Here is a 25155-nt window from a genome sequence, read left to right as displayed (position 1 = left end):
AATTGGCTACCTAACCAGGTGAGAACCTATCAGGAGGGGTCTCTGACATCACCTGCTGGCACTGGCCACTCAGAGGTCTCCATTGTGCCCTCACACCTCTGCATTCAAGATGGCAGGGGTCTGGGACACACTGGAGGAGCTCTGGGCACCTCCCCTGGGGAGGTGCTGGTCAGGGGAGTGGTCACTCCCCTTTCCTTTGTCCAGTTTCGCGCAAGAGTAGGGCTGGGGGGGGATCCCTGAACTGGTGTAGACTGGCTTATGCAAGGAGGGCTCCATCTGTGCCCTTCAAAGCATTTCCAGAGGCCAGGAAACGCTACTCCTCTCAGGCCCTTAACACCTATTTCCAAAGGGAGAGAGTGTAGCACCCTCTCTTAGAGGAAATCCTTTGTTCTGCCTTCCTGGGACTGGGCTGCCCTGGCCCCAGGGGGGCAGAAACCTGTCTGAGGGTTGGCAGCAGCGGTAGCTGCAGAGAAAACCCCAGAGAGCTAGTTTGGCAGTACCCGGGCTCTATGTTGGAGCCCCGAGGATGCATGGAATTGTCCCCCCAATACCGGAATGGTATTGAGGTGACAATTCCATGATCCTAGACATGTTACATGGCTATGTTCGGAGTTACCATTGTGAAGCTACACATAGGTATTGACCTATATGTAGTTCACACGTGTAATGGTGTCCCCGCACTCACAAAGTCCGAAGAAATTGCCCTGAACAATGTGGGGGCGCCTTGGCTAGTGCCAGGGTGCCCTCACACTTAGTAACTTTGCACCTAACGTTCACTAAGTGAGGGTTGGACATATAGGTGATTTATAAGGTACTTAAGTGCAGTGTAAAATGGCTGTGACATAACGTGGACGTTATTTCACTCAGGCTGCAGTGGCAGTCCTGTGTAAGAATTGTCTGAGCTCCCTATGGGTGGCAAAAGAAATGCTGCAGCCCATAGGGATCTCCTGGAACCCAAATACCCTGGGTACCTATGTACCATATACTAGGGAATTATAAGGGTATTCCAGTGTGCCAATCAGAATTGGTAAAATTAGTCACTAGCCTGCAGTGACAATTTTAAAAGCAGAGAGAGCATAAACACTGAGGTTCTGGTTAGCAGAGCCTCAGTGATACAGTTAGGCACCACACAGGGAACACATACAGGCCACAAATTATGAGCACTGGGTCCTGGCTAGCAGGATCCCAGTGACACATATCAAACACACTGACAACATAGGGTTTCCACTATGAGCACTGGGGCCCTGGCTAGCAGGATCCCAGTGAGACAGTAAAAACACCCTGACATATACTCACAAACAGGCCAAAAGTGGGGGCAACAAGGCTAGAAAGAGGCTACCTTCCTACAGGGCACCAAACGTGTCCTTCAAAGCATACCAGTGTCTTGGGAAGGCTACCCCTCCCAAGCCATGTAACACCTATTTTCAAAGGGAGAGGTTGTTGCCTCCCTCTCCCAAAGGAAATCCTTTGTTCTGCTTTCCTGAGCTTGAGCTGTTCAAGCAGCAGGAGGGCAGTAACCTTTCTGTAGGATGGCAGCAGCGTGGGCTTCCTGGGGGAAACCCTGCAGACTGGTAGGAGCAAAGCTGGGGGTCCTCTAAGGAGACCCCAGAGTGCATGGAATCATGCAGCCATTACTGGAAACAATTTTGTCGTATGATTACGACATGTTTGACACCAAAAATGCCCAGGTTTGGAGTTTCCTTTGTTTAGCTGGACATAGGTAGTGACCTATGTTCAGTACATGGGTAAAATGGCTTCCCCGCACTCACAAAGTCCATGAAAATGGAGCTGGAGTTTGTGGGGGCACCTCTGTCCATGCAGGGGTGCCCTGACACACAGGTACTTGCACCCTGCCCTCTGGGCTAGGAGGGTCTGTCATAGGGGTGACTTAAAGTGACCTGGTGCAGTGACCTGTAGTGAAAGTGTGCATGCTCCTTTTCACGCAAGCTGCAATGGCAGGCCTGCAGACACATTTTGAATGGGTTTCCATGGCTGCCATAATACATGCTGCTGCCCATAGATTTACATGCTTGAATCATTCCCCTTCGTTGAAGTGGGAGTCCCACGGTAACTTAAAAAAGCACTATATATATATCTATCACTTTCATAGGCTATAGTGGCAATGAAAAAGTCAGGTTAATAGCCTATCCATGCCCTTTTTAAATAAGGACCAAACTTGAACCATAACCAATCGGGTGACAGCATCCTCTAGAATACTCCCAACATAGCATGAGTCCCTCAGATTTTCTACTGCACGTCGTGTGAAGGAAGTCTCCGTGAGCTCTGCTCAGTTCTTCAGCTTTTACTTCTTTTTGGATCATCCAAGATTATATTTCATGTTTAATTTCTCTAACCCTGGCATTAATATGTCAGAGTAGCAGAACACAAGGTAAAGGACCACAAAATATGTCTAACCTTTTCCTAAAAAATTCTCACGTTCTGAGAGATGAGGCTATTATTGAGACTATAGAATCTTAAATCTGTTGCTAATGATGAGGACAGTGAGGATGCCTTCACCTCACAGGAGAGGTCAGAGATAGACGTCGCACCAGGCTCTGCAGAAGGAACGCAGAAAAACCATAAAAAGACTTGCCATGAGTCTTAATGAGGCACTTCTCACAGAGAGAGAAATATATAAATAAATAATAACCTGACTGTGAGGCGTCTAAAACCCGCCTGTAAAATCATCATTAACGGGAATTACGATTACATTGTCAATGACCATGTTGACTATTATTACCTCATCTTCGATGGCATCATCTATGAATGGACTCGTCTACGACGGCATCATCTATGATGGTCATCTACAAAGCCCTCATCTATGACGGTCTTCTACAGTGGTCATCGACGACAGACAACTACAGTGGTCGTCGACGATGGTCATCCATAGTGGTCGTCAATGATGGTCATCTAAAGTGGTTGTCGACGATGGTCATCTGCAGTGGTCGTCAACGACGGTCATCTACAGCGGTTGTCGTTGACAACGGTCATCTCCAGTGGTCATTGTCGGCGACGGTCATCTACAGTGGTCATCATCGACGACAGTCATCTACAGTGGTCGGCAACGACGGTCATATACAGTGGGTCGTCGACGAAGGGGTCGTCTACGACGGTCGTCGTCCACAGCCTCATCTATGATGGTCATGTACGACAGACTCATCTACGATGGTCTTCTATGACAGCCTCATCTATGATGGTCGTCTGCGACGGCCTCATCTTTGATGGTCATATATGACAGCCTCCCGAATGCTGGTCTTCTGCTACAGTCTCAGCTACGACCATCATCTATGACAGCCTCATCTATGATGGTCATCTACGACAGCCTCATCTACAACAGCCTCATCTACGATGGTCTATGACGTCATCTATGATAGCCACCTGTAACAGTCTCATCTACGATGTTCATCGGTGACAGCCTCGTCTATGACGGCTGTCTAAACGGCTGCCTTGTCTACAATGACCTAGTCTATGTCATCACATCTAGGATGGCCTTGCCTCGTCTGCATTGTTGACAATAACCTTGTGTATGACTCCATCCCCTACTGCGGCCATGTCTGCGACGAAGGCCACGTCAACAACAAACATTGTCTACGTAACTTTAGTCGTTTACATCTGCCTCGTCGATCTTGATGACAGTATAAATTAAGACGAAACGTGTAATTGTCAACAAAGACAAAATACACATAATCCAGGATACTTTAGTGTCAAGAATTAGGGTACTAATATGAGCATGTCTACAACAGTTAATATGGAGGGGGCAATGTATGGAGCAATTACACCAATTTGCCTCCAACTGCAGAGCATGGGTCTGGTCCATGTAGCTCTAGTACTAGACCTACAGGGCATATTACACCCACAATGGGTGGATTCCCCTCCAGATTAATTTTAGTGGTTTCCATACTCTTGGACGCAAGCAACGAAACACTTCCAGCAGCAAACTAGAAATTAGTTTGTTGATTTTTATGATTTTAAACAGAAAAGCTGTAAAACCTATTCCAATTGTTGACATATCCTGGAGGAGTTACAATCAATGGAAAACCCTGTCATTCATAATCCTGCCTAACTAGCAATGACATGTTCTCTATGTCCAGTGCTACTGTACGGGCTGCCAATTCTCTGGCAACACGGGCAGGTATAGCCACCAGATGTGGTCAGACATGGCCACCTAAATCAAATGTTTGCCGGAAGATAAAAAAACAAATGGTGCTGCAGGGGTGCAAAATGTCTCCATCTGACAACATAGATTATGCTGTAGATAAATCTTCAATAGGATTCTCTCAACTGGCAGGGTCAGTGGTCCTTGGATGCTAAGGTTAAAGGCCACAACATTTATAATTTGAGGTACAAATATATCTAATATTTTTATCGTACCATGCAGACGCTGTTTGGCAAGCACTTGATGACTCCTTGCAAGCAATCAAGGCCGATTCTTGACATTGCATGAACATTTGGGGCATTACAGTTTCAGAAGAAACAATCTTTAGAGGGACCCACAAAAGACACTTATCCGTTGATCTGATTTCTGGTGCTAAGTACACCATCCAGTGGGGGAAAACAGTTCAAAAAATGTTGTCATCTATCATGTAACACAGCATCAGACAAATAAGTCCTGGATCTTATCACATATAGACAGATATTACAGTTCAACAGATTCCGCCCACTAATCCACCAAAACGAGGGCTTCCACCTCATTGCTATCTCCTTTGGAAGGAAGTGATAGCTACACTAACCTAAGCTTTCATAGAGAAAGCCCCACATTCTCAGCAAGGAAAAGGCTTCTATTCTCGGTTTTGCCAAAAACAGAGGATTGTCCATCATAGATTTTTCCGGAAACAATTCTTTTAAGTGGTCACCCTCTTCCTCAGCACAGGATAGCTCTGAATTTACAGGATTTATACTTTCAAATCTCAACAGAGTTCTCAGGAAGGGCTTCCCCAACTTCGATAACTCGTTGATAAGAGCACCAACGGCATTTCAAGCATCCAATGCCACAGAGGCTTTCCTAAATTTGTTCCACAAACTATAGGTCCTCATTATGAACTCGGCGGGATTTCCTGCTGAGTTCTGAGCTGGCAGTCTAAACACGGACCGCCAGCCCGTTGAGGGCCCCGCCGGCCCAATAAACAACATTCCGCTGGGCCTGGATATTGCCGTCGGCTGCACATGGAGCCGTCGTCAATGCAGCAGTGCAGCGGGTGTATGCGCGACTGGGCTGTGCACGGGGGCCCCTGCACTGCCCAGGCCATGTGCCCCTATTCCGCCAGCCTTTCCCTGATGGAGGAAACCGCCAGGGAAAGGCTGGTGGAACCAAGTTCTTTATCTGGCGGGCCCTTTCAGATAAGGAACTCCGCCATCATCAGGCTGCCTGGCGGTGACGAAGTTCCGCCTGTGGCGGTCTCAATTTGAACATTATATGACGGCCCGGACCTCTATGCCGGAGGTCTCTGTTCCAGAAGAGCATACATATCACTCATCTAGATCTTAAAGCCGTCTGCTCAGTCTCCAAACTTTCTTGCCAGTGTAGCAAAGTCTTTGGTGTTAGTTTGCAAGGACAATACCACCAGCATGCAATAAGTGAATAAACAAAGCTGCACAAGATCTTTGGAGCTGTCCAAGGAAGATCAGGAAATCTGGAGTCAGATTCATTGGACTCTGAGTATGATCTTCCTGATCTGGGGCGAACTGGCTCTTTATCCCTTTGCAACAAACGAAACCTGCAAATGCCAGTTATATGCAAGTTGGCATCCACATCCAACCTCTTGGAGGAATGCCTTTCGACAGATGTTCCAGGATCTATACCTAACCTTTTACCCCAATACCTTTAATGCCAAAGATTCTCAGCAAGAGGAAAGCAAAGCAGTGTTGTCTCATCCAGACAGCCCTCGGGTGGCTAGCGCAGCATTGGTTCATGGAGCTTCTCCTGCTATCAGAACACAACCACATTTACCTACTAACACTCTGTAAACTTTTGACGATAAACTAATGCCAAGCCCTTCATCCTGACCCAACTTGTCTCCTCTTATGCACCCAGCTCCTAAATTCCATCAAATCAAAGATCTCAGTATTTCTCAGGACTGCAGGTGTATTCTCTCTAAGTCAAAGTGGAAACCACGATAAAGACATGTAGACGTTATTTGAAACATAACTGCCTGTGGGGCCAGAAAATCAAACCTACATCCTCTACAAGCATAATCTGGCAAATATCTATCCTATCTCGTCTTGCTAGCTCAGTCACAGTTGGTACATGCGTCCATTAAGTTACAGGTTACAGCAAAGTCAAGATATAGATGCTCATCACATTTTGTCTTTCTACTCTTCCAGAATCATCAAACAATTCATAAAATAATTATTCAGAGTTTTTTCCTAAATTAAAGTGCTCCTTCCTCGGACTGGCACTTGAACATTATTCTGTTTCAACTCATGAAGAGTACATTCAAACCCATTTACAGAACACACCTCATATTTCTCACATGAAAGGTCGTCTTGTTACCAGCGCTCACCTCGCCAAGTAGGGTAGATGAGATACAGGCTTTCTCAACTCAAGAGCCGCCTTGCGTCTCACGGGCAATTGAGTACTTCTCTGAACCAATCCAAAGATGTATTCCCTTGGCTCCTTTAGATATTGCCTCAATGAACCAATAATATTTTGGACTTTTCTCCCGAATTCAACATCACAAATTGAGAGGTCTATTCATATGCTAGGTATCAAGTAATAGCTAAAATTTCTACTTACATTGCACTAAGCAACTCATGTGAACTGACCAGCTGTTGGACTCAGATAGAAACACTTGTGACAGTGCTCCCCTCACAATGGCAACCATCACTGAATTAATTTCAGCTTCAATCCAGTTCTGCCACTAAAAGACTAGCAAGCCCCTCACAGAGAAAACTAGGCTGCATTCAACTGGGGCAGGTTTCACTGCAACTACTTTGTTTCCGTAAGTACCTCTGGAGAAGATATGTCATGCTGCGACTTGGAAAAGTGTGCATATAATTCCTACAGCATTATTACCTGGAATCGGCACAAAGCAGTGATGCATCGGTTAGACAGGTTTTACTACACCACTAATTTCAATAAGGGGAGCCTCTTTTGGTCACATGTGTTTATGTATTCATGGAGATTTTAATGTATAATGTGTATATATGCGTTTATGTATTCATTTATTATATTGCATATGAATGTTATGTATATATTCTAGCCACCATTTGCTATTTGCGCTAATACTATGAGATATACAAACAGTAACTGCTTGCTATTCTGATTCAAGCATGTGAATCTATGAAAGATCCAATCCTAGAGAAGAAATTTAGTTACTTACCTGTAACCGCAGTTCTCCAGTATTGGTATCTTTCATAGATTCACATGCGACCTACCCTCCTGCCCAGAGAGGCTCCCCTTATAGCTTGGGTTTATCTATTCCCACTTTGCTTGAACATCTGAGGGACTCATCCTCTGTTGGGAGTGTTCTAGTAGGTGCTGTCAAATGATTCAAGCGTGTGAATGTATGAAAGATACCAATACTGGAGAACTGCGGTTACAAGTAAGTAACTTATTTTCATCACTGGGGTCCTAGTTAGCAGGATCCCAGTGAACGCAGTCAAAACACACTGACAGCAGGCAAAAAGTAGGGGTAACCATGCCAAAAAGAGAGCACTTTCCTACATAAATGCTTTTTCAGTTCTTGGCTGGCTTCAATATTTTCAGATGCCCCTTCATGAACTCAGCTATTCTGGATCTTAGGCCCAGCACATAATCCACTATGTCCTGTTTGGGAGGTTGCTCCCAACCCTCCCTCAAAAGAGCAAGTGGACCCCTAACAGGATGTCCCAGCAAAAGTTCAAAGAGACTATAGCCCACCCCTTTCTGTGGAACTTCCCTGAAGGCAAAGAGGAGGCAAGGCATTAGGACATCCCATCTCCTCCTGAGTTTCTCTGAGAGTCCCATGATCATGCAAACAAGGGGTTTGTTGAATGTCTCAAATAACCCCTTTGTTTCTGGATGAAATGGGGTGGTGAATGTATATGTTACACCACAGTCCTTTCACGAGGCTTTAAGGTATGCAGACATGAAGTTGGCACTTATGTCTGATATCACCTTCTTAAGGGAAACCCACCCTGGAAAAGATTCCCAGGGGACCTTGGCCACTGTAGGAGCTGTAGTGGTCGTAAGGGGAGTTGCTTCTGGGTACCTGGTGGCATGGTCCACCCCAACAAGTGTAAACCTGTTCTCATATGCAGTTGGAGGGTCGAGGGGGTCAACAATGTCCACCCCACCGTCTCAAAGGGTACCCCAACCACTGGTAGTGGAATTAGAGAGGCCTTTGGAGTACCACCTGTCTTACCACTACAGGGTAACACAGGAGCAACAAAACTCCTTTGTCTCTTCAGACATGTGAGGCCAGTGAAAGAGAGGGACAAGTCCGTCCCAAGTCTTGCTTTGCCCCAAATGGCCTGCAAGGGGAATATCATGTGCCAAGGTTGATTAAAAACTCCCTAAACCTTTGAGGAAATACCAACTTTCTGGCGGCACCAGCTATGGGGTCCCTTTCCTCATAATAAAGGAGGTTTTTGTCCCAGTAGACCACATGGGTCCCACTCAGATCCCCTGCTTCTTGAGCTGCAGCTTGTTGCCTCATACTTCCTAGAGTAGGACAGGACTACTGTTCTAGGCTACGTTCCTCCCTGGTGGGTCCTTCTACACCTTAGAGCTGAGCTGTATCAGCTTTAAGCTCTTCTGGTATAGGTTCCACTGAAGGGGAAGGTTCCTCTCCCTCAGGAGTGGGATCCTCATCAGAAGCCTGAACAGGGGTTAACCTTTTACCCTGCCTACCTCCTGTTTTGGGAGCTTCTTGGGCCATTTTTCCAGGCTCCAGTGCTCCTTGCTGTCCCTGTTTCCTGGACTGTGCTCTTGTTAAAGCAAAGATGTGCCCAGGGATACCCAGCATTGCTGCATGGCCTTCCAACTCCATTTCAGCCCAAGCTGAAGTCTCCAAATCTTTACCTAACAGACATTCTACAGGTAGGTCAGTGGATATCACAACTTTCTTGGGTACCAGTAACCACGTCAGCTAAGGTCAATATTAGTCATGGGGTGGTACTGAGTGTTGTTTTGAGCATCAATAACTCGGTAAGTGTGACCAAGTAGGTGTGGTACAGGTGACTCCAGTTTTTCAGCCATCATTGTGACACTGGCACCTGTGTTCCTGTAGGCCTCAGCCTCAACACCATTGATAAGTGGATGATACCTGTACTTACCCATATTAAGGAGACACACAGCTAGGGTGGCAATGTCTATACCACCCTCAGAGCAAAACTGCCTCAGTGGTTTCTCTGACTAACCAGAGCCCACTACAGTTCCCAGGGTGAGCCTAGCTACACTCTCGGACTGGCTACTACTGTCATTGCTATTGCTACTGCTAGGGGCACTAGGAGTAGAAGTGGTAGTAGCAGGCTTGGTGCTCTTTTCAGGACAGGTGCTGTCACCTATCCTGTGGCCTTTTTGTCTACAGATGTAGCACTAAGGTTTCTTGTAGGAAGAGGAAAAGGGCTTAGACCCACCACCAGAAGAGTTTTGTGGGCCTGATAAAGACTCTTTCTTGGTTGATTTGTCCCCACCTTTGTCCTGATTTTTTTAAGAATCATTCTTCTCTTGCTCACCCCCTGTGGGAGGTTTCCTTCCCACTCTGGTGTGAACCCATTTGTCTGCCATCTTACCCAATTCTATGGTCAGATCTGAGACCACCAGGTACTGATGCAGCTTATCAGATATGCAATTGTGAAGAATGTGCTCTCTCAGAAGAAGATTGTACAAGCCCTGATAATCATGCACATTGCTGCCATGCAACCAGCCTTCCAGGTACTTGACAGAGCTGTCTACAAAATCTACCCAATCCTGGGAGGAGTCCTTTCTACTCTCCCTGAATTTGATTCTATGTTTCTCTGTGATTAACCCAAATCCATCAAGGAGTGTATTCTTAAGTGCTTGATAATTATCTGCATCTTCCTCTCTGACAGTGGGGAGTTTGTCCCTGCCTTTGTCAGAAAAGGAAAGCCACAAGATGGTTGCCCACTGTCTTTGAGGGACCCCATGTACCTTACAGGCCATCTCCAAGGCAGTGAACCACTTGTGAATATCATGCCCAACCTTGTGCGGTGGGACAATTTTACTTAGGTTCCTAGAGTTATAGGAGTCCTCCCTGACCCTTGTGTCCCTAGAGCTCTTGCTACCACCATGGGGTGGTAGCCCCAAACTCTGCAGTTCCCTCTGCCCTGCCAAGGCCTCCCTATCTAGGGCTAACTGTTGCAGCCTCAGTTTGTCCTCCTCTAGCCTCAGTTTGCTGAATTCCCTATCTAGGGACTCCCTCTGAGCCGGAGTGGTTAGTCTAATCAGATACTGCTGAGACATAGTTGTGGGCAGATGAGGAGGATCTACCCCTCTGTCTGGAGACCCTTTGCACCAACCCTCTGGGAGTAAAAGTGCAGGTACTGTTGTTTTCCCCCTTCTCTCTGCCATGAGTTCTCCCTACAGGACTGGTGTGTTCCCCAGTTTCTTCCTGACCATCTCCAGTGAAATCTAGGTCTACCCTATCTAATACTGCAGGATGAGGCTTTACCTCCTGCTCTTCCAGGCCTGCAGTGCTCTGGCTATCATTGTGGAAGAGCAATCCTGGGAATAGAGATTTGTTGGGATTTCTCCCTATCTTCAGCTTCCTAGAAGCACACATCTCCCTCAATTCCTGAAAGGTGGGGCCCTCATACTGAGAGTCTAGGGCCTGAGCTGTGTTTTCTACTGAAGGCATTTTCCCTAGAGTAGTATGGGTGCACCTACCTACTCTAAATAACTAGACTGTCTAAGGTTTAGAGAAAGGGTTAAGCCAGACCCCTAAATTACCTAAACTAGAAGCCTAGTGATCCTAACTTCTAAGTGTAGTGTAACCTATAGACTAGTGGTAGACTTTCCTGTGGAAAGTTACCAGTGACAGAGTGGTAAGGCAATTGCAAGTGTCTTATTCCTCCGCTGCACCACCAATGTAGGAAACTGGCCTGGTTTGTGGTGGACACCTATGGTGTTTGCACCTTATGCCAGCTCCATTCAACCCCTACTAGTGAACAGTGTCTAAAAAGCCAGGATTCTCTAGTGGTAGCTGTAGTGAGAAGCCAAGACTTATCTAGGAGGAGTGTACAGCACTTGCAATACAACAGTAGTCAAACAGTAACTTATCTCACATGAAAGGAACCACACAGTGTTGAAAAAATAAAGGTACTTTATTACAGTAACACTGAACAAAATTACTTATAGGCAGTCCCTCAATTGGAGGTAAGTATATACTATATGTACAATGTAAGTATTAGGAATTGGCATAGGAAAACAACAAGCATTGGCAAGAAATAGCAGAAAATGGTTGTGGAGTAGTTAGTCCACGCAGGAGAGTCCAGGTGGGGCAGGAGCTACTGGCCACTCTTCTGTGGGTGAAGATCCGGGTCGATGGTGGAAGATGAAGGTCAGCTGTGGAGCCCAGGAACTGCAGAGTCCCTGAACTCATGCAGAAGCTGTCCCACATCAGTCTCCGAGTCGCAGATGGGTAAGTGGTCAGAAGGATCACCAACCAGCCTTGACAAGTGCAAATCTGGACAGAAGAGGACTTGCAGAGTTGAGGACGACCAGCAAGGTCCAGGGGATTCGACCCTTGGAGAGGAATCCAGGCTGACCTTCAGCAGTCGGGAGAGCCAGAAGAAGCCGTTGTAACCCCCACAGGCAGCCCACTGGCAACAGGCACAGTAAGTTGGAGTGAGGCCCCGTCAGCACACATGGAGAGGAGCCCCATGCCGCTGTAGAAGTAGAGAGGAGTATGTCCTTGCAAGAATGAAGTGCTGGAGGCTGGGGCTACTTAAAGCCTGAAGATCTCTCGGAGCAGGAGTCAGAAAGCTTTGGTTGTCACAAGAGTTGCAGTGCAGAAGATTCTGTCCTGCTAGGAGAGGCAAGGTCTCACCATCTCCCTAGTTGTACAGAAGGCAGAGAGGACCACTCAGAACCACAACCTGTGTTGGAGGATCCACGCAATTCCAGTGGACAGCAGATCCCAGCAGCTGGTCATTGTTGCCGTAGGTGCCTGCAGATGCAGGGGAGTGACTCCTTCACTCCAAGGGAGATTCCTTCTTGCTTCTTTGGTGCAGCTAAAGTGTTGCCGAACCCAGAAGGATGCACATCTATAGAAATGTTGCAATTGCTGGAAGGAGCCGGAGAAACAGTGTTGCAAGGCTAGGTCATCTCAGGAGGTGTGGCTTGGTTGGTTCCTGTGAAGTCCAGCAGTGGTTCTGGTGGCTAGGAGCAGAAGAGGTTGATGGTCCTGGTGGAGTCTTGCACGCCGAATCTGGGGACCCACCTGCAAGGGATTCCCTAAGTAGGCCTAACAGGGGGCTTGGTCACTCTGCAGGGTGACCACCTATCAGGGTAGGGGTCACCGACTAACCTGATGCTTCCAGGGTCCTCTGCACATCTTATTTTCAAGAGCGCAGAATCAAGTGACCACCTGGAGGAACTCTGGGCACCACCCCAGGGGTGACGATGGACAGGGGAATGGTCACTCCCCTTTCCTTTGTGCAGTTTTGCGCCAGAGCAGGGACCGGGGCTCCCTGGACTGTTGCAAACCAAATTATGCAAGGAAGGTACCAAATGTGCCCTTCAAAGCAGTCTAGTGGTGCAGGGAGCCTACTCCTCCCCAGCCCAGTTAAACCTGTTTCCAAGGGGGAGAGTGTTGCATCCCCTCTCCCACAGAAAATCCTTCCCCTGCTTGAGCTGGGCAAGCAGCAGGCAGGCTGAACCCTGTCTGTGGGACTGCAGCAGCGTGGTCTGCTCACAAACCCTAAAAGACTGGTAGGAGCAATACTTTGGGGGTCCTCTAAGGAGCCCATAGAGTGCATGGAATCATGCCACCAATACTGGAATTAGTAATTGGGTATGATTCCGACTTACCTAGGTTTGGAGTTACCATTATATAGCTAGACCACAGTTAGTGACCTGTGGCCAGTACATGGGTAAAATGGTTTCCCCACACTTATGAAGTCCAGTACATTGGAACTGGAGTTTGTAGGGGCACCATGCAGGAGTGCCCTCACACACAGGGACCTGCACCTTGCCCTTTGGGCTGAAAGAGCCTTCCATGGGGGTGACTTGCAGTGACCTGGTGCAGTGACCAGCAGTGAAAGGGTGCATGCACCTTTTCATACAGGCAGCAAACGGCAGGCCTGCAGATACACTTTGCATGGGCTCTTATGGGCGGCATAATGCATGCTGCAGCCCAATGGGGGGGAGGCTGGTGTATCAATGCACTTGGTACCTAAGTACCATATACTAGGGACTTACAGAGATACATCAGTATTCAAATTGTGGGGTGTAAAGGGTACCAAAGCAACCAAATTGCGACGAGAGAGCACAATCACTGGGGTCCTAGTTAGCTGAATCCCAGTGAAAGCAGCCTAAGCACGCTGATCACAGGCAAAAGTGGTAGTAACCATGCCAGAAAGAGTGATTTTCCTACAGCTTATTTAATTCTCTTAAAACTTTGCTGTCGTTCATGTGACCAGTGGAATGACACATTCTTTTTAGTTAACTTTCTCGATGGCGCACTCAGTGGCAAAGTCTTGTATATATCTGGAACAGTAACTAGCCATGCCAAGAAATGAACGTAACATGGAAATATCTTATATAGGACTGGCAGTTGACAACCTTGTACCTTAGCTGGATTGGATGTCATGCCCCATCAGAAAAGATACGGCCAAAGAATTTTAGCTTTGTTTTATTGAATTCACACTTCTCAGCACTTAGCGTTAAACCTGCTTCAGCAAGTAAACAACACACTTGCCTCCAAGTGTGCTGTGTTCCTTCTTTGTAACTCCAAAAACCAATATGTCATTGCTAAAGTTGAAAGCATTTACAACAGGTTCTGTGATTTGTCTAAGGACATCTTGAAAAATCTCTTCAGCTGATGACACACCAAAACCTAGGGTCTGAGTTTGGCAGGGGGGTTACTCCATCACAACAGTGACAGATACCCTGTCTGACTAAATATAATTAGATTTATATTTCAGTGGATTGTTGTGACGGAGTAACCCTTCTGCCAAACTCCAATTCAGGCCCTTAGTCTTTTGTATCAGAAAAGACCCATATGTGTACAAAAGGTTGTAATGTACCTGCAATTCTCCTTGAGTTCCAAATGATGATATCCTTTATTTAAATCAAGGTGACAGAAGACTTTTGCACCATTCAGTTGTGTTATAATTTCAGTAATGTGCAAACCTGGACATCATTCTCTTTCAGTTGCCCTGTTCGCTTGAAGCATATCCACACAGATACTTACAGCTCATTCACCGTACTTATTGGGCACTACCTCTATGGGAGAAACCCATGGTGTTGGATGAGGAGAACGCTTGATGATTCGAGTGCCTTTGTTTAACAGCTTCTTGTAACTGAAATGCAATTCTTTTGTGCCTTTGAGCAACAGGGCGATCATCCTCACTGAGATGCAATTATACTTTCATAGTCTTCGTTTTCCTAACCCACGAAATAATGAAGGAAAATTACTTACTATTTCGTGATGTGCATTCATGTTGTAGTTCACTGATATCAGTCCCATAGCTGCAGCTGTGCTGAGGCTGAATAGACAGGAACTTGACACTGTACCTTGGAGTACATGAATGGGTGGTTTCACTTTAGTGTTCTTGTATTTCATGGTTGCTACAAATAAACCTTTATTTTTCATAGGTGATAATGCAGCCCATGTTTTGTTTTTAATGGCATCAGTTGAGGTTTTAGAGATAGTTCATTATATTTCTCCTCAGGCATAATATTTATAGACACACCATTGCTGATGGTGAAAGGTATTGCACAACCATTTTTTTAGTGTCATCTTCAGATAATGTGTGAATGACTTGGGTGCTTTCTCATGTCTACTTCTCTTTGACTGGTATTTCTCTGCATATATGGCTAGTCTAATGTGTGTGCTTTTCTCTGAGGTTAACATTGATATTGCACAATCTTTTTTTTTCACTTTCACTTAATAGTGATACTTACGAACGTTTTGACGATGATTTAGATGATAATCAACTCCCTTTGCATATCTGTCCAATGACTTGACATTTACCTTCGTGTGGAAACGACAATCCATATCTGAAACACAACTTCTTTTTCTGTGGAGACCACCTTGTGTCCTTTAGCTTTGTCTTTCTGCTTACTTTTCATGCTCAGTACTGACTCACTTTGGGCACCTCCAGCCTTCTGGTCAGCAGCTTGTCTATCAGCCTGCTCTTCAATTTCAGTAGCCATGAGAATTCCCTCAATACTAAGATTTCTCTCAGCATTTATTGTCTGATTGAATCTGACAGGCATCTGCCAATACCTTCGAGACATATTGCTCCTTTGTCATTAAATGAATTAAGTCTGTAGTGTTTGAGTAGCGTATCCAGTCTCTTAACAAATCCATCTATGATTTTACCAGCTCTTTGTCGTTCTTGACTTAAAATGTACCTTCTCTCACTGGATTGAATTTGTGATTCAAGGCTTATTTAATTTAACAGTACGGAACTTCATCAGCTCGCATCATTTGAATTATGACTTCTTTTACACCACCACCAGCAAGATTCTTGAGGTATTTGATAATCTGTTTGTTTTCTATCTCTTCTAGAGCCTCAATGAAACCATCAAATGTCTTTATCCAAGCAGTCCATCAGTCACCAATGTATTGTTTTTTGGCAGTTTTGAAGGTTGGGGATGGTTCCAGGAAACAGCAGCATTGTTACTCTCTCTTTTAGATTCCATCTGCCAGAAATCAGGATCTGTTCCATTCCTACCGCCACCCTTGCCCTGTGATGTGCCGGATTCGGGGACATCTTTATGGTCTCCATTGGCAGAAGGGGTTTCTGCTGAGGTTCTTGTCATTGGGTATGGACAGTTTTGTAAGCACAGCCCAAGGCACTTCTCTTCGGCAGCCGTATGATGACTCTCTTTACTCAATTTTTTTGTGTATCTGAGTGGTTGTGATTTCAAGCTTTTTTTTTTCACTTTTAACACCTGGTTGATTTCTGCCTCGCAGTGCTTCCGATTGTAGTGTTATTGGGTTGTCTTCCATTCCTAATTGCTGTACTTTCAAAACCTGGTTGTATCCTCCTTCAGCAGTAACACTCAGTATTCTGTATAGCTTCATATTGTGTTGTAACAGGGTACCTTTATGTATTGCCTTGATTGTAGTTTCTTGATCACTGATGCGTAGACTTCTCAATGAAGGTTTCTTTATCATCAAATGTTTCACGCTGTCTGGAGTTGGGCTTTGACTCCACATATGCCAACTGATGATTCAGCACTTCGACAAAGGCAGACGTGGCATGCACGAGCAGTTTGCGTTGACCATGGCAAACTCTCTGGGAGGGCACTGTCAGTCTTTGGGTTACTTATCCCCTATCTCATCGCCAGTTGTAGCATCATCCTCAGCCAATGAATACACCACACACTGAGCTATGTATTACATGCCTTTACTCTTCAGCGTGTAACCACAAACCAAACATTCTAAACCTGCATTCACTTCCCCACATTATAACACTTAAGTCATCATCCTACAGAGTCTTTTAAAAGCCAAAAAGTTATATTATATACAATCACGAGACACGAGCGCAGTGAAGTGAGAGAAAAGTTATTTGAAAGAGCAAATTAATTAAAATAATACAAAGTGAGTTAGGAGCAGGAAAGAAAATAGAATTGATTGAAAATAGGACTACGTGATGGGAGAAAGGAAATTAAAACCAATTTCCTTATAGGCAATAAAAAAGCACAACTGCTGTGATTATGTATGGAGAAAAAGGATAAACACTGATGAGTACTGTTTTTTTTACCGTTTTGTAACACCTCGGAAAATACTCAATAAACCCGACCGAAATTCACCACAAACAGAAACTGAAAACAGGAAATCCTATTTATATTACAATTGGAAAGTAATCATGCAATACTTGTGTGAGCTCCCGTTGTGTTAATCAGCATCTTCAGGTTTTCCATTCTAGTTGATTCACACCAGGGGTACGGGTGGTTGGATATGTTTGAATATGACTTCAATAAAGAGTCCGTACTCTGAAGAACTAAGATTACAATAAAGTAACTTTTTTCTTTATGAAATGATCTTCATTGATAATCTAAACATTAGAATGGAATAGCAGGCTAATCGGAGTATTCCACTGCTCAAAGTTACCAAGAGGAGTTTGAAAGATGAAAAGACAGAAAACCTAATAGTAAAGAAGAAGTTGTAATAAGCATGAATAGGGTGTTCATGGAAGAGCAACTATCTATCGAGTCTTTGCTGACAATGCTTTCTGCAGTATTGCAGTATTCCTTAGTAAAAACTTAAACAGACTTCCATGATGTTTTGCAAAAGTCTGCTATGTGGACATCACATAACCAGCCTGCAGTTGCTGCCTTACTGCTTATTGAATGAGCTTTTGGTTTCCCTGGTAAGAGACAATTAGCTAACTGCTAACATAGTACTATGCAAGAGACAATCTATTAGGAAATAGGCCACTTGTAGTCGACAATTTTGTTGTCAGGCTGGAAACTTTTAAAGTAGCAATTATAGTGGTAAAATTGCCCCATACTCAACAATAGTGTTTGTTTAGTAACACATCCACCCGATTTGAAATAACCCAAACCTGAGTACATGAGGTGGCAGGACTAACTTCTGTACTCCCCTCTCCCCCCCCCCCCCCAAACCCCCCATAGGCCCCATAGCTGAGATGTTTATGACATGTGATATGTGTGAGGAGTCCCTGAGAAGAGCTCTACGTTTGTGGCATATTTGCTTAATTTGACAGGATTTCAATCCTTTTCTACTCCCTTGGACTCATTCCAGGTCATGTTTCTGTTACATTATACAGTGAGTTGTTTAAGGAGTTATTTTACATTTTTATGTACTAGGCAAACAACTGTCATGAAGCCTATGAATGATTCGGGTGTGTAACTATCTGAAATATTTATTACAGGAGGACTGCTACACTTAAGTAACTGCATTTTGTTAAACCTTTAAAGGGTTTAGCTGAGCGTGTTGCTTGTTTTGATATATAGCCATAAGTCCTTGTCTATTTTTATATAGGTAATATCAAAATTTGATAAGCATGACCGGGTCACGTCCAATGATCATCCCGCCTCTCATGAGCAGAACAGCAAGAATCCAACAGATGTGGTAAATAATTCATGTATGAAGAGCTGTGAACAAAGTTCATTCTGCCTAGAAAGTACTAGTAGAAAGAGGAAGTGTTCTTCAAGATGCAGCCCTTCTTTTGTGAAAAGAAAGTTTACTTGTCACAGTGACAAAAGCAATGCTCATCCTTCCGACGGACAAAACAAGTAAGGCATCTCGTAATATCATTACTTAAGCTGATACTAGGCCATTGGAATTGTTATTACTGTTAAATAATTCATGCAGTTTAATTAGTTCAAACCCTTCATTTGTAAATATAAGCTATACTTTCATGCTTCAGCACCAAGGCAAAAGTACCAGTTGCTTTGTTTAAATTATCATTAAATGCTAGTGTGTATACACTTAGTAGAAAAGCCTCATACAGACTGAGAGGTTTAGCAATACCACTGTTAACCTAAGCCTAACTTTATTAGCATTTGTATTCCAATAAAAGTTCTAGCAGTTCCTTTCCTACTGTTACTTTCATTTGACACAGCATAATGTATATTTGGAAAGCGCACATTCAGGGAACTGCCCGAACTTACATTTGTGACTGTTAGGTCAGACACATATCCCTGGAGTCCACTCCGCTATCACACCCAGCTACTTTATTCAGTACAATGCCGTACCACCTTCCATCCTCAAAGGCGTTCCCCACCTCTTTGCCAGATAGTGTGTGAAAGATCGGACTGATAAACACACTGCCTTATTGCATCTTTTAAATTTGTTGCTTCTTGGATGTCACATTGTGGTTATATTTTATTATATGGCAATTCATGAAAGTTCTCAACATCTTAAACTCAGTACTCTTCTTGTGAAAGGCCAGAAACACATTTGAATTTTGTAAAATAGCTAAAAGGATGCATTTTCAACTTGCCATGAGTTAACTTTTACATAACCTTTATTCAGTGATTTCTTCAAGTGGCATGCCAGGAATGAGTATTAAGTGACTTTATAAATAACTGAGAAATGGGGCGTGGCTTGGAGACTGAGCATCAAGGCAACTCCTCTCTGAGCTCTGGGCTTCCCTCCACGCTCACATGTCTTACAGAGTAATACAGCGATTTAGGCTTCTACAACCTGCTGAGTAGTCAGGATGTTCTTCGCTATACGCATGTAGGATGGAATCTGTCTTGGAGATAAGGAGGAAATGTGTGTGACACTTGGGTTATCTTCCAGGGGATCCTCATCAATAGTCACAGGCACTGAATATTCCCGCCCACATGCGGGGACCCTGGAGCACATATCAAATATACAAACATATAATATAATATACATGTATACATATGTTAAAACCATTATATTTATATACATCTATGCAGCCTACAGTAATGGCTGAAACTACCACTTACATTAGATTTTCCTTTAATAAACCTCTTACCAGACTCTAACATTTCTATAAAAAACAGAAGAGAAAGAGTATAGAGTGCAGAATCACAGCTTTTATTAAACTTAAAACTGAAGAGAAATCCACAGGCATTATTAGCCAATAAGCTGCATTTAAATTCATAACAAAGAAAAAAAACTGGCACCATGCCTTTAACACCTCCAGGACCTCCTGTATCCCATCATGCCCCAGAGGTGATTGTTGGGTGACTGTTAGGTTAGTTCTTTTTTCTGGCTCATTGAGTGAGAATCTCAGAGCATTAGCTCTTCAGTCTTTTGACTAATTTAGAAAATAAATACTTACAAAACAACAGGTTTTCACCTTTATTCGGTGTTTTTAAGTATCTAGTGTAGTTGAAACCTTTTTTCTGACTGAAAAATAAATGTTATCAGTCTCAAAATGCCATCTCTTTTTCACAAATGCCCATCCTGTGGGAGAAAGATGGCAGTCTCTAACCCACGCTCTGTTTGCATTGTCTGCTTGACAGTTTCTCATCAGCCTGAAACATGCTACCATAATAAAAGTTTCTCCAAGAGGGTTCTGAAGGACAGAAAAGAGCAGACTGCATGCAGTCCAGGAGAGAGGAAAGATAGTACCTTCAAGAGACCTTGGGAGAGGGGGTCAGAAGCCTCCTTTAAAGAGTCCTCTTCTCAAGAAAAAAGAGGAAGACCACAAGAAAAATTCTGTTCAGCATCACCGTCGACAGGTAGGAGATCTATAACAAAAGAAATCCCTATCTGTTCGCTGTTGGCATCAGGATTGTTGTCAAGGGTGCCAGTTCAACCAATATCTATGATAAAGAGACAGACGGCAAAGAAATTGTTGGCAAGACACTCTTTGAAAGCCCCAATTAAAGCACGGACAGTTGACGTTGAGGCAAGGTAGATCACCGGCAACAAGATTACTGTTGACCCACATGACATTGCACAGAAGAGCAACGTTGCATCAACCCTCAAACCCACAAGACTCAATGTCGAGACTTACACCAAGGCAGTCGACGTCGACAGCGGCTACAGAGACTCCGGTACCAATGTCAAAAGACACCCTGAGTCAGCCACTGTCGACACACTCATCGACGCCAAGACATGTACGACATCACAAGCAGAGAGATAGGTCGACGTCACGCTCAAGATGATCGATGTCGAGAAGTAGATCTCTTTCCTCAAGAGTTCACAAGTCTTCTTACATAGAGTGCACCAGTGGTAGAAAAATCTCCCATCCACTCACCATGTCTCTCTCATTGTCAGCAGAGTCTTGGATTGGATTACTCCCAAACCTACTCAGCATCCAGACTTACACCTACACATAAGTCCATCATGTACTTTTTCACCTGATCCTGCTACTCCTCAAGCGCAAGTTTTGCTGCAAACAAGATCCAGGGGTTCATACTAGAAGAGGTCTCCAGCTATGACACTACAGTCTCAAAGGACATGAACTAGGATACCACATAGGAGTTTTCAGACAAGACCTTGCCACTCCTACCACCCCAGATCTCGCCGCAGACATAGATCATCTTCTTGGTCCACGACTTCTCATTCATCGGTGAGAGAATATTTACCAATGTTGTCTGACTCACCTCCTGTGAGGGTCTCTCCGATGGACGACCTTGTTACTTTTAATGATGTGCTTGTCAGAGGGACAGCAAAGTTAAACATAGACCTTGCAACACCTGTGTCTATGTAATCTGAAATATTTGAGACCACTGTTCCTGGGACTTCTGGAGCCCACCATGCAAGTCTTCCTAACTCCAGCTTCTGTGTGTACTGCACTGTCAAGACTTCTAAAGAAATACAAAGTTGCTGACCAGGACTCTCTGTTTCTCTGATCTGAGTCTCCTCGAAACTCAGTGATAGTCACGGATGCAAGAAAGGCACATGTTACTGCGTCATCTTCTATAGTCCCGCTAGATGAGGACAGTAAACAGTTTGGTTCAGTGAGGAAGAAGATGTGTAATACCTCTGCATCTTTCATGAAGGTGGCCAGCGCCTCTGCACTACTTGGGAGGTCTGATAGATCATTGTGGGACCCACTGTCCAGATTTACAGAGAAATTGCCAAAGGAGGATAGGCAAGATTGTCAGGAAATCTTTAAGGAAGACGGCCTGATTGCAAACCAAGTCATCAGTCCTGCAGCTGATGCCTCTGACCTTACTGCTCATGGCTATTCTCATGGAATCCAAGATGCCTTTCTTGGCTCAGAATTACAGACCTGAAACCTGAAGCCCAGCAAAGAATCTTGAATCTTCCCTTCACTGGAATGTCCTTTTGCAGCACACATGCCTACGACGTAAAGAAGTGGATACTTTCAAGGCAGTGGTCCTCGAGAAACCCAAAGAATTCAGACAGAAATGCAGCCCTTATGACCAACCACCCTATCAGCAGAGGGTTCAAACCCCTCACCGGGTTCCACAACAGCAGCATCATGCCTGATCACATTACCATCCACAGCGTCCAGGACGAGGAAGTTGTACTCCCCGTCCCTCTGCATCTTCGTCTGAAGCGCAGCCAAAACAATGAGCCATTGTTTCCCTCTTCTCCGTTTCCCGATCCGGTCGGGGGAAGTATCGTCAAGCACCTAAACGAGTGGCGCAATTTAACAAATGACAGATGGCTTTTGAGCATTGTTCAGTATGGTTATTCGCTTAGTTTCGAGTCTCGTTCCCCGGCAGTCCCACCAAAAACAAAATCCTGCATTCTACAAGTCTTATTGCAAAAATAAGTAGACACACTGCTCCAAACAGAAGCAATAGAAGAAGTTCCTTTCTCACAGTGTGGGACAGGAATTTATTCAACCTACTTTCTAGTCCAGAAAAAGGCCCAATTTGGGAATAGAGACCAATTTTAGATCTAAGGCTTCTGAACTAGCTCATTCACAAGGAAAATTCAGAATGTTTGCTCTTCACCAGATTTACCCCCAACTCCATTAGGGGGAATAGATATGCTCCATCGACCTTCTGCATTGCAATTGCAAGAAAACATTAGAAGTTCCTCTGCCTCAGAGCAGCATCCAAGCACTACCAGAACAATGTGTTACCCTTTGGGTTCAAATCAGCACCTGAACGTTTTCTAAATGCATGGTGGTAGTGACAGCGCACCTGAGGAGGAAGAAAATATTTGTCTATCCATGCTTAAACGACTGGTTGATCAAGATATTCTCCCCAGCACTTACGCAACAGCATTATCAGACCTGCCTCGAAACTCTATAAAAGCTGGGTCTACAGGTTAGTTTAAAAAAGTCTACACAACTACCGACTCAAAGGATACATTACCTGGTATCCACTCTGTATACAAATCACACAAAAGTGTGTCCTTTGGAGGAGAGGTTATCCTCAGTCAACAGCAAATATCTTTCTCTCCTCCGCACCCCTCGTCCATCAGCTAGACAAAAAACATCACTACTGGGGTCAATGGCCTCTCGTATCCTTGTAATCCCTAATGCCAGACTACACATGAGACTGCTACAGGCAGCACTGGAACATCAGTGTTCTCAATATTCCAGCCTGTGGAATGACAGAGTAGTCCTCACACAAGAAGCCTAGTAGTCACTCAGATGGTGGATGCAGAGCCAGCATTTACAGATAGGAGCCCATTTCCACCACAAACTCCCTACAGAGTCTCTGATCCCAGATGCTTCCCTCCAAGGTTGGGGAGCTGACATGGGCTGCTCTATCACATGAACATGTTGGAACTCAGGGCAGTCCACCTAGCCCTGAAGTCTCTCTATCCATCCATAGAGACAAGCTCTCTGCTCATTCGAGCAGACAACACAGCCACAATGCATTATTTGAACAAATGCATTATTTGAACAAACAGGGAGAAACCCGTTCATGTCCCCTTTCACTGGAGGCACAAGCCACCTGGAAATGGCTACTAGCCAGAGACCTAACAATTTTGGCTGTTCACCTACCAGGATCTCTGAACACCCAAGCAGACTGCTTAAGTCACACCTTCACAGAGGCTCATGACTGGGTTCTAAACAACGACGTCGCTCAAGCTTTATTTCAGCAATGAGGGCAAACACAAATAGACTTGTTTGCAAACGAAGCAAACAAAAAATGCCCAGACTTTGCATCCAGGTTTTACTGACCAGGGACTAAGGGGAATGCCGTTTTGTTTCCCCCCATTCCTCTTACACTGACAGTCATCAACAAGATCTACAGAGCCAGGGCCAGAACGATCCTGATAGCCCCAGAATGGCCCCGCCATTGGTGGTACACGGACCTTCTCCATCTGTCAGAAAGACCACACAGGAGACTGCTGTGCAGACCGGATCTCCTCCACAGGTTCGGAGCGAAGATATACCTCCCCAACCTTCCCTCACTGAGCTTGACAGTATGGTTCTTAAATTCCTGCAGTGTGGACATTTAGGACTCTCTCAGGAGTGCATGAACATTGTAAAAGAATCAAAATGACCTTCTACTAGATGTTCTTATTTCTTTAAATGGAAAAGGTTTTACATATGGTGTATTTAGAATGATTACCATCAAATTCCGAGGCAAGAAGAGGTAATATTACCCTACCTCCTCCATCTAGCAAAATCGGGGTTACAGTTCTCTTCTAGTAAGGTACACTTGTCAGCAACTACTTTTTATAGAAAATCACCTTCTCAACTGTCTGCGTGTGGTGAAATATCTCCTAGATGGTTTAAAGAAGATGTCCTTCCTGTATGTTCCCCCTCTCCTCCTTGGGAGTTGACTGTGGTACTTTCAAAACTTATGGGTCCACCTTATGAACCAATACACAAGGCTTCCATACAGCATCTTACATGGAAGACTGCTTTTCTAGTGGCAATTACTTGGGCATGCAGAGTCAGTGTTATCCAATCTCAATGTGTAAAGAGCTTTACACGTTTTTTCATGCCAACAGGGTAGTGATGCAGACTCATTCCAGTTCCCTTCCCAAGGTGGTATCTGAATTCCACATTAATCAGATCAGACACTTTCCCTTCCTAAGTTCTTTCCTAGCCCATCCACACCTGCGGAAAGAGCTTTACACTCTCTAGACCTCAAGAGTCCTGAAGTTTTACCTAGATAAAACCAAAGACATCAGACAGTCTGATCACCTCATTGTAAACTATGGCTCTATGAGGAGTGGCACTGCCTCCTCTAAACAAACTGTCTCCGGGTGGATAGTTTCTTGCATTATGTTCACTTACCAGTTGGATAGCAAACAATTGCCTGCCAGGCCCAAAGTATGCTTTACAAGAGGCAAGGCGGCAACAGCAGCCCTGCTAAAGAATGTTCCCATCTCTGAAATCTGCAAAGTCGCTACTTGGAGATCGTGCATACCTTCACAAGACATTACTGTCTAGACTCAGATACCAAGACAGACACCCTATTTCGCTGATAAAAATATGGTGTTTGCCTTTGATTCGTAGGCAGGAGAATGGGATGAGCTTGCTGTTCTGTTCAGTGCTTATGACTATCGATGAGGATCCCCTGAAAGAGAGGATAAGTTGCTTACCTATAATCCTAGTTCTTTTCCAGGTCAGTCCTCATCAAAGTCATAAGTAAGCCTACCACCTCCCCGGACAAATCTTGCATGCAGCACCATATAC

General features: G+C 44.7%; 1 protein-coding gene across 2 annotated transcripts in view; it reads left to right on the top strand.

The window, feature by feature from the left end:
* The window catches only part of ANKRD31 (ankyrin repeat domain 31), a 654832-nt gene that overhangs the window by 494406 nt on the left and 135271 nt on the right, over nt 1–25155 (top strand). For both annotated transcript variants that reach the window (XM_069218867.1, XM_069218858.1), the window contains one exon: nt 18126–18379. In XM_069218867.1, coding sequence (XP_069074968.1) covers nt 18126–18379 — 254 coding nt within the window. The remainder of the gene's footprint in view (nt 1–18125; nt 18380–25155) is intronic.

This window comes from Pleurodeles waltl, chromosome 1_1, assembly GCF_031143425.1.
Source record: "Pleurodeles waltl isolate 20211129_DDA chromosome 1_1, aPleWal1.hap1.20221129, whole genome shotgun sequence".
NCBI lineage: Eukaryota > Metazoa > Chordata > Amphibia > Caudata > Salamandridae > Pleurodeles > Pleurodeles waltl.
This window is presented reverse-complemented; position numbering and strand designations above follow the sequence as displayed.